General features: G+C 51.5%; 1 protein-coding gene across 1 annotated transcript; it reads left to right on the top strand.

Moving 5' to 3' along the window:
* Positions 1–6: 6 nt before the first annotated feature.
* Positions 7–10,240, top strand: LOC123253992 (U8 snoRNA-decapping enzyme-like; the record flags this gene model as incomplete). The annotated part of the gene is made up of 3 exons (XM_044683068.1): positions 7–21; positions 118–393; positions 10,227–10,240. Coding segments are annotated over exons 2-3 (290 nt in total), but the record flags the coding sequence as incomplete, so codon positions are not given.
* Between the last annotated feature and the right edge of the window lie 6 nt (positions 10,241–10,246).

The raw sequence follows: 10,246 nt of genomic DNA, 5'->3' as shown, positions 1-10,246 counted from the left end.
CCGCTGCGCTACGCCGTGCTGGTGAGGGGGCTGCGGCGCGGGATCTCGATGGGGGGCGGACGCGGCTGGCTGGGTGGGTGGGGCGGGCCGGCTCACTCCAGCGCCTATTCACTCCAGATGCAGATGCGTTTTGATGGCCGGCTTGGCTTCCCGGGTGGCTTCGTGGACCCCCAGGACGGTAGCCTGGAGGCGGGCCTGAACCGGGAGCTGCTGGAGGAGCTGGGTGAGGGGGCGGCTGCCTTCAGCGTGGGCCCGGCGGAGTACCGCAGCTCCCACGCCACGGCCAACCCCCCGCCCCGCGTCGTGGCCCATTTCTACGCCAAGCAGCTGACGCTGGACCAAGTGCTGGCTCTGGAAGCGGGAGCCCCCCGGGCCAAGGATCACGGGCTGGAGGTGGGGCATCCCTCTCGTCCCCTCCCCTTTTCTCCTCTTCAGCCGAAAGCCCCCTCCTTCCTCAAGGCACCCACCCTTCCGGCCATCCATCTTGGTTTCGCCAATCGCCCCCTCCCCGTTCCTACCTGGGTATTTTTCTGGCCAGGGGGAGAAGGCCGATCCCCTGATCCCAGTCCCTCCCCTCTGTCAAATTTTCAGTTGTCGCTGGGGACCTGTTTTCTCTTCCCACGGTCCCCTCCCCTAGGCTAGATCCCTATTTCATCCCCCTCCCCTGGCCTGGTAGTAGTCCATCCTTACCTGGTGGTCAGGCCCGCCCCTCCCCCCAAGTCCATCCGTGAATTTGATGCCCCCCCTCATGATATGAGCTCCTCCCCCTTCTCAGAGGGGATTCCCAATAAGGTTCAGCTCCAGCCCTGGAATTCAGTGTCCTCTGTGATCTAATCCTAACCTTTTCCAACTGAATTCTCCCCACCCTGCCTGACTCCCTTGCTTAGGGCTCCCACAGTTTCAACAGAGTCCCCTTTCTAATCACTCACAGCCCCTCCCCTCTTCTCTAGCCATCAGAGATATTTTGGGAAGTAACCTTAGAGATCCATGGTTTAATCCCACCTTGTCAAAGGCAGGAACTAGGCAGAGGATGGCGATTTGGCCCATATACCCAGGGGTGAGGTCTGAGGGAATGGGTCTTTCCCTTCCCTTGGCTCCACCTAATGCCCAGCACAGGTGCCAAAGCAATACTTGACAACAACCAGGCACAGGTTGACCCTGGCAGGAACTGTCAGTATTGGATATTGGGTGGTCTCTGATTCAATTTGACTCAATGGGCACTGGGCTAGATCCTGGGGACACAAAGGCAAAAAGGAGGCTCCTGGATTTGTCCATCTAGCCCTAGGCTCTTTCCCTGTCTCCAGGCCCGGGTCACCAGATCCTTAGTAGATACCTCTTCCTCGAATGGCCTACAGACATCTCAAAACTCACTGTGTCTAGAACAGAACTTCCCAGCTCACCCCTAGTCAGCCTTCCTCCTTTCTGGAGGGGAGGACACCCCCATCCTTGGAATCATCCTCACCTCTTCCCTGTCCCGTCCAGTTAGTCACTGAGCTGTGTTGAAATTCCTTCCATCTGTCTGCTTCTGTCCATTCACAGACTCTCATAACCTGTTTTTTTTTTTTTTAAACCTAAACCTTCTGTCTTAGAATCAGGCAATGGAGGTTAAGTGACTTGCTCAGGGTCACACAGCTGGAAGTATATGAAGCAAAATTTGAATCTGGGCCCTCCTGTGTCCCGGCCTGTCCATCTTCCGCTCTCTCCACTGAGCCACTTAGCTGCCCCTGCCCCCCAATCACCTTTTTTTGCTTGGACTATTGCTATAGATTCCAGGCTCTCCCTCCACACAGCTGCCAGAATGAGACTCCTACAGCGTTAAGAGAGCATTTTGATGTTTGCCCAGCTAAGGGTACACAGTTAAGTGGAAATCTTCAGGTGGGGGCAGCTCAAAATGAGGAAATCCCCGAAGGCTTTTCCGTGGAGGGGGCAGCTAGCTAGAGGTGAAGGCCTGCACAAAGCTATTTGGTGATGGAAGTCAAGATGGCTTGTTCCAGAAGCAAGGCCAACTGGCAGGGAGGGGAGAGTTTGTGAAGGAGGGTAATGGGCCGGGGAAGGAAGGTGGGAGCTAGGCTCCAAGGGCTTTAGAAACTCAATTACAAGGAGAGTTTGTGTTCTATCGTGCAGTTAAGAGGGGGCCAGTGGAGCCTTTAGAGTCTCACTTGGGTGCTTTCGTGGATATGGGCTAGAGAAAGCAGTTAGGAGGCTCCTCTAGCAAGGTTCCAGGCTCGAGGTGTTGAGGACCCGAACTGGGGTGGGGACTTTGGGAATAGAGAAGAAGGAAACAGGGGAGAGGCTAGGGAGGAAGAATGGACAACCGATTGGCTCTGGGGGTGAAAAGAGTTCAAGAGATACCCGTTCTGGGGCCATGCAGGGACCCTTTCCCTCTGTGTTAGGGTTCCTCTCCCCTGGCAGGTATTCTGTGAAATTCTAGGCCCAGCCCTGGTAGGGAATCTTCTCTCTCCATCAGCCTTTGGGGTAAGCTATTCACAGACTCACCTGTGACTTTCCCTTGGTGCTTGAGACAGTGGGCTGATGGGGTTTAGGACTGGAAAGGAGAGGAGAGATCGTTTGGCCTCAGCCCCACGTTTTATGGATGAGGGAACTGAGATCCAGAGATCTGCCCAAGGCCCCACTATAAAGCAGAGACAGAAGTGGTATTTCTGGCTGGGGCCTCTGACTGGAGACACAGTGTGCTTTTAATGGCACCAGGATGCCTGCGGCATGCAGTACATCTCTCTTGGAAGGTTCAGGCCGAGCCCAGGCAGGGATTGATGGGTGTTAAGTTACAGAGCAGAGGGACCAGAATGAAACCCAGGGCCGGAGCCTACTCTCTTGCCCTTATTTACTTTTAACTTGGTTCTAATTCATTTTGAAATGGTGTCATAGACCTATTTAGTGATCTCTTCTCAGTTATCTTGTCAGAGTTAGCATGGTGAAGACAATGCTGAATCTGGAATCAGGAAGACCTGGGTTCAAATCCCCCCTCTAATTCTTACTGGCTTCGTGACCTTGGGCAAATCCCTTCTTGGCTGTTGGCCTCAGCTTCTTATCTGTAAAAAAATTGGAAGTATTAGGCAGCTGAGGACCCTTCCAGCTCTAAATTGATGACTGTGGCTATAATAATGCTCATTGGGGTCCCCTTGAGGGGTTTGGGGGAAGCTCCTATGAGTGAAATCTATGTAGCATGCTTTGTGAACCTCAGTTTATTCATGTCCTCATTTGGGGTTCTCTTGGCAGAGACACTGGAGTGGTTGGCTATTTTCCTTCTCCAGCTCATTTTACAGATGAGGAAACTGAGGCAAACAAGGTGAAGTGACTTGCCAAGGGCCACCCAGCTGGATTTGAACCCAGGTCTTCCTGACTCCAGACCCAGTGCTCTAATCACTGCAGCACCACCTTGATGCCCAACAACAAAAAATGAGGATTGTCCAAGAAGTGTTCACCTGACTCTTAGAATGTATCATGTGACATGCGATTTGCCATAGTGAATAGAGTCTGGAACTTGGAGTTGGCAAGATTTAGATACTAATCCTGCCTCAGACTTAGCTGGATCCCATATCTCCATTTCTTCCTCTGTAAAACGAGGTGGGGGTTGGCCTGGGTGGCCTCTGAGGTCCCTTCCAGTTCTAAATCTAGGATCCTGTCATTCTGTTTCTCCCAGCAGCTGTTAAAAACAGTGTCCTTTCCCTGACCATGTGATGGTGGCCTTCCTCAGCGGGGAGCCAGGGCGGCGTGTTCAGCTGTTCAGCCCTAGTTCGCAAAGCAGTTGGGCATCGAAGGCCCTGTGTTCTGAGGGGAATAAGAGGAGAGGCGAGGTGCCTGTTGGAAGGGCTATCTTGTAGAAGAGGGTGGGGCTTGGCTGGGAGCTCGGAGCCAGAGCACTGTGTGGGGACAAGGTGCAGAGAGGCAGATTTTGGCTTGGGCTAGAGGGAAACTTGCTAACGATCTGACATGCCAAGGTGGACTGGGCTGCCTAGGTGTTCCCTGTCACTAGAAAGACCTTCAGGCAGAGGGTACCCTTGTTTGGAAGATACAGAGGAAGAAGGGATTCTTGTTCTGGATCCAGACTGTCTGACTCTCTGACCAGCTAGGTCCCTCCTAGGTCCCTGCCCTCAAGGAGTTCCCAGTCTAATATAGGAGACGGCATGCAAAGGACTCTGGGGAAACCAGACTTAGACCAGCTGAAATAGATGGAGATGATCCAGATGGGATGATCCAGAGGGAAGGCAGGCCCTAAGGTTAAAGAACACTGCCTGGCATTGGAAGGAAGTCAGAAGGGGAGGTGAGGAGGGAGAGCATTCAGGCCCGGGGCACCACACTGTGCTGTGTCTGCAGGGTGTCAGGGTCACTTGGGGAAGAAGGTATGAGTTCAAGTGGACAGTGAGTGGAGCATGAATGGATGGAGTGGCAGGGAGACCCAAGCCTAGGCAGTAGTAGGCTATTACAAGGGTCTAGGAGGGAGGCGAAGAAGGCCTGGGCCAGGGGAGAGAAAAGAGATTAGATATGAGGAGTGAGATGGAGTGAAGAGTTGAGGCTGACATCTAGGTGACCTGAAATGGATGGCAGTTAGGGAACTTCCCTATTGGTTTGTTTGTTTTTTAAATTAAAAACAAATAAATAAACAGGGAAGCTGGACCGCTCAGTGGATTGAGAGCCAGGCCTAGAGATGGGCAGTCCTGGGTTCAAATCCGGCCTCAGACACTTCCCAGCTGGGTGCCCCTTGGCGAGCCCTTACCACTCTTCTAAGGCAGAAGGTAAGGGTAAAAAAAACAAACCTTTATCTTCTGTCTTAGAACCAATGCGGTTCTAAGACAGAAGAGAGGTACAGGCTGGGCAATGGGGGTGAAGTGACTCGCCCAAGGCTACAAAGCTAGAATACGTCTGAGGTCGAATTTGAACCCAGGACCTCCTGTCTTGAGACTCGACTCAATCCACTGAGCCACCTAGCTGCCCCTCTTCCCTATTATTTTTTAGGGTATCGCCGTCCTTCCAGTCACCTAGATATCAGCCTCAATCCCTCACTCCATGTCTCTCCCCATATGTAAACTGTTGCCAAGTCCTGTGGATTCTGTCACCATGCAGGCCCAGGCTCTCGTCACCTCCCTCCTAGACTTCTGTAAAAGAGGCTCATTTTAGGGGGCTTTTGAAGTGCGTGTGCTAAGGTGGGTACAGCGGGAGTGCAGTGAGAGAAGGAAGAGCAGACTCCACCTTCATTAATGTCCTGCTGGACGCAGAGCACCCCGTAAGGGCTGGACCAGGTATAAAGCTGAGGAGGTAAGACTGTGTGACCTCTGCCCTCAGGGCAGTTCTCACACAGTCCTAAGCAGGGCAGGGAAGTTGGGAATCTCTCCTGAAGGAGGTGGTGTTTCACTCGGACTCTGAAGGAAGATGAGCAAGGAGGGCATTCTGGGCATCAAGGCCAAACAGAAGGGCAGGGGCAGGAGGACAGAAGGTATCTTCCATGGGGAGAACAGGACAATGTGGCTGGCATTGTAGCATAGGGGATGATACGAGGCAAGAGGAAGACAGTGACAATGAGCCTTCGATGGCAGGCTGGCACACCAAGGTCCCGGAGGATGATTCTAGAAGAGGGTCCCAGCTGTTTCGCATCATCTTGGCCAAATTCATCAAACAATGTTAACAGACAGGGCTGAGGAGGAGGAGGAGGTTGAATTATTTACTTTTGTGCCTTCATTTTCTCTGCCCAAGAGAAAGATTTTTGGATGGGAAAAGCAGAACATGAAGTTAAACCCCCAGGACAAGTACAGGGACATGTAGCCCCCATCGAGCTCAAGTCACAAGACCTGAGAGACTAGGTCCCAGGGTACAGAAAGTGCCCTGTGTGTGACCACTGTAGTACCATGAGAATAGGAGAGGGGCCACTGGCTGGGAGAAGATCACATGGCCATTCTCTGACAAAGGGAAGAGGGTTAGTAGAGTCTGCAAACTGTCAGTTGGTGAATCTGATGGATTCTTGGGAAAATTCCAGGCTATAGTATTAAAGGAATGGCTGCTGCCCATTTAGAAAAGGCCAAGCTGATCTCTAAACCCTAACATGAGTTCCCCAAAACCCGATCTTCTCAGCCTGTTCTCATTTCCTTTTCCCACAGGGTCACTAGAGTAGATTGGGGAGATGATGCTACAGATGGATTTCAGCCACAATTTTAGCAAAGTTACTTATCCTCATGGAAGAGGAGGAGGAGAGATGTGGCTTAAATCAGCAGCTTCACCCTCAGATAGAAGCAGAGGCCACTAGGGACCCCAGGGGGCTGGGCATTGACTGTTTTTGAATGTGGTACTATCTATCTGCTGTTGTATTTGGCAGGGTGGCCTTACAGTGCTGAGAGAGTCAGGAAGATTCCTTTTCCCTAGTTCAGATCTCGCCTCAGGTACTTTTTAGCTATGTGACCCTGGGCAAATCATTGAGCCCTTTTTGCCTCAGTTTCCTTCTCTGTCAAAGGAATTGGAGAAGAAAATGGAAAACCAGGTATCTCAGCCAAGAAAACCCCAGATGGAGAGAAAAGGGAAGGGAGAGATGGAATGGGGTAAATTATTTAACTTAAAGAGTCATGAAAAACTATTACAGTGGAGGGAGGGGGGAGGATGAGGGTGGTGACAGGCAATGCTTAGACTTTACTCTCAATGTAACTGGCTCAGAGGGGGAATAACAACCATACTCATTGGGGTATAGAATCCTATCTTACCATATAGAGAAGTAGGAAGGGAATAAGACAAGTGAAGCAGAGTGGTAATAGGAGGGAGGGAGACTGGGGGGGGGTGATAGAAAGCAAAATGCTGGTGAGGAGGAACAGATTGAAAGGGAAAAGAGCAGGATCAAAAAGGGAAAACAAGATAGAGGGCAATACACAGTTGGTCATCATAACTGTGAATGTGAATGGAATGAATGCACCCATTAAAATGGAAGCAGATGACAGAGTGGACTAAAAACCAGAATCTAACTATATGCTATTTACAAGAAACATATCTGAGGCAGGTAGACACACATAGAGTAAAGGTAAGGGGCTGGAGCAGAATTCATTGTGCATCATCTAAAGTAAAAAAAGCGGGAGTAGCAAGAGCAATCGTGATCTCAGACAAAGCTAAAACACAAATAGATCTGATTAAAAGAGACAAAGGAGGAAATTACATCTTGCTTAAAGGTACTCTAAAGAAAACCCCAGATGGGGTCATCAAGAGTCAGACAGGACTGGAAATGACTAAACAGAAATTGTCTTTTATTAACTTTGTGAAATATTTCCTGATTGCATTTTAGTCTGGTTCAGGCCACATTGGGAGAGTGTCCCAAAGATATGTGATGCCCTTTTAGTCAGGGACTCGGAGGCTCAGAGTACCCAAATCCCTTGCTAGGAACATTTGGGGGATAGAATCCATCTCAAGAGGGGCCAAATCATCTTAATAATTTGAAATGTAATAGAGATCCATGTAACATTTTATTTCAATAGGTCAAGAACATGCGATTTCTTTAGAGGGGAAGAGCTGCCCTCAACATAGTACCACCAGCATCCTTGGTGCCTTTGAAACTCTGAGGCCTCAGAGTCACATAGCCAATAAGGCGATTTGATCTAGATTTGAACCCAGCTCTACCTGATTCTAAGACCAGCATGTAGAGTCCTGTACTTGGATTTAAAAAATCATCTCCCTAAGTCCAGCATGAGACAGGTCTAGTGAGGTAGGAGTTTCTGTGAGAAAAAAGGCTCATGGATCAGTCCTGGAATCTGGCAGCTAAGAAAGCAAACGCCACTCTAGGATGCCCAAAGGGATGTTCAGTGCCCCAGCTTAGGAAGGTGAGAGTCTTTGCTGCCCTTCCTACCCTGGACAATTGTGCTCACTTCTGGCCATGGCCTTTTAGGAAGGGCTGGAATCCTGAGGAGGGCCACTGGGCTGGTGATGGGGCTATAGAAGATGGCATAGGAGGATCATTTGAAGGACCCAGGCATGTTTAGCCTGAAAAAAGAGAAGCGAGGTAGGTAGGGAAGATGAGAGCTGACATGTTGGGGAGACTTGTTCTTCTTGAACTCAGAGAAGAGAACCAAGAATGCTGGGTGGAAGTCGTAGGGACACAGATAGATCACAACTTGTCAGCAAAGATTTCCCAATAAGAGCCATCCTAACATAGAAGGGGTGGCGTCCGGATATAGTAAGGTGCCCTGTCCCTGGAGGTCTTCAAGCAAAGGCTGGATGGCTCCTCCCTGGCAGAATGTTCCAGTGGGGATTCTTGGTCAGTTACAGCTGGAGTCTGGCAGCCTTTGAACCCTTTTAGCTTGGAGATATTGCAATTGGGCCAGGTAGAAGAGTTGAGCTGTACTTGGGGGGATGATCCATTTTTGAGCTATGGAAGATGCTGAGTAAATCTAAGAGGAAGACTGATTGATCTTAAAGTAGTCGGAAGAGAGGAATAAGGAGGGGAGCTGGGAAAACCCTTAGGGAGGCTCTTTCGTAGCATAGGCTAGTGGTAATGAGGACCCCGGCTAGGTTGGAGCGAAAGAAGAGGAGGGATTTGAGGGAGATTTCAGAGATGGAACTGACAGCATCTGGTAACTGAGAAGAGATGGAAGAGACCAAGAGCCCAGTAAGGTGGCCTTTTTTCCCCCTCCGTGGAGGTTTATAAGCCCTGGGTTATTTAATAGACTTATTTCTGATTTTAGGTCTTTGAGGGGATCATTTTCTGAGTTGGACCCGGATGTTGTTGGCCGAAGGAGAGCTCTGTTGAAGCAAACACTTTTAAAAATAGTTAAACCCCCAACCTATGGACAAGAGCTTTCCTGGGCCTCATCCAGGCAGTTGGGTCACTGGCTAAAAAAATCCCCCCAGTTCCCCTTTTCATACCTCTGTCAAAGATCCCCTTGGGATTTTGTGGCTTTTCCTTGGAAAGACTGTGTAGAGATGGCATTTGTTAGGACTGTGATTTGGAGGGGATTCCCTTTCAGATATGGGCCCGTCTAAGTGGCCCCAGTTCCTCTCCAACTCTGAGAACTGGGGAATTTGATGACTGCAGGAGATGGAGGACCGCTCTCATTGGCCACTGGGAGATAGATGGGCTTTAGGGGACCAGAAATATGGCCATGGAGCTCAGAGGTGGTCAGGGTTGGGTCTAGAGATCCATGAGTCATCCCAAAGGAGGAGTCAAGAGTGGGTGAGATGAGCCAAGGCTAGATGGTTCAGTGGATGGAAGTCCTGGGTTCAAATGTGACCTCACACATTTCCTAGCTGTGTGGCCCTGGGCAAGTCATTTAACCCCCATTGCCTAGCCCTTACCCCTCTCCTGCATGGGGATTTAAAAGGGAAAGAGGAGTTTAGAGGGAGTTAAGTAAGTGGTGAGCCGGGGAGCCACAAGTTTGGATCTGTTTCCAAATCCCTTTGTGTAGGAGAGCCTTCAAGCAAGGAGACCTGTTAGGAGGCTGTGGGAATGATCTGGGTCTGAGTCCCAAGCTAGCTGGGTCAGCCAGGAGAGCTGCTGGGGAGGAGGGATGGCCAGATTGGGCCACTGACTGTGGGTAGGTGGGGTGAGGACTTGAATGGAGATGCAGTCCGTACCTGCCATTTCCCGTGAGCCTCCTGGTCCCACCCCAAAAGGAAAGGGCGGGGGCGGGGCTCCCGCTGCGGTACCCTGGAGGTGTGTGGAGGGGCGGAGCCCCGCAGGCGGAAGGGTGCCTAACCTGTGCTTAGGGGCTCTAGTTCGGGGCCAGCTCGGAAGGGGGAAGGTGGGAATTGAGCGAGCAGGAGAAGGGGCGGGGGGGGGGGTCGATGGTAGGAGACAAGCCCTACTATTGGTTGTGGAGGAGAGGGTGGGAGCCGAGCCATCTTCCCACCCTCTGATTGGTTGGTTATAGATCCGCTCCACCCTGGATGCCGGGTTCCCAGATCTTCTCTTAGGGGCGTGAGCCCTGTTGCATTCCGGGTGACCCACACTAGAAGGAATGGGCAGGCGGAGAAGGGGAGGGGGCAGATTGGGCCTGGGGAGCGTGCTCCCAGAAGGCAGTTCGAGGAGCGCAGAGGGGCGGAGGAAATGGCCCGACACATTGCACCGGCCCAAAGTCCAGGAGGCCGTGGGGCTCCTGCCTCGACGTCCTGGAAGCGGCCGACCGGCGTGCAGGGCTGGCCTCCCTGCCCTTACCCCTTCTGCTTGGGGGTAGCTGGGGTGGGGCAGCCCGGGGCCCCGAGTCACTGTCTCCCGCCTCCTCTCCCGGCATTCAATGTCTCCACAGGTGCTGGGCCTCGTGCGGGT

Source organism: Gracilinanus agilis, unplaced genomic scaffold, assembly GCF_016433145.1.
Source record: "Gracilinanus agilis isolate LMUSP501 unplaced genomic scaffold, AgileGrace unplaced_scaffold12537, whole genome shotgun sequence".
NCBI classification, from domain to species: Eukaryota; Metazoa; Chordata; class Mammalia; order Didelphimorphia; family Didelphidae; genus Gracilinanus; species Gracilinanus agilis.
The sequence above is the reverse complement of the archived record's forward strand: the minus strand, read 5'-3'. Positions and strand labels throughout refer to the sequence as shown.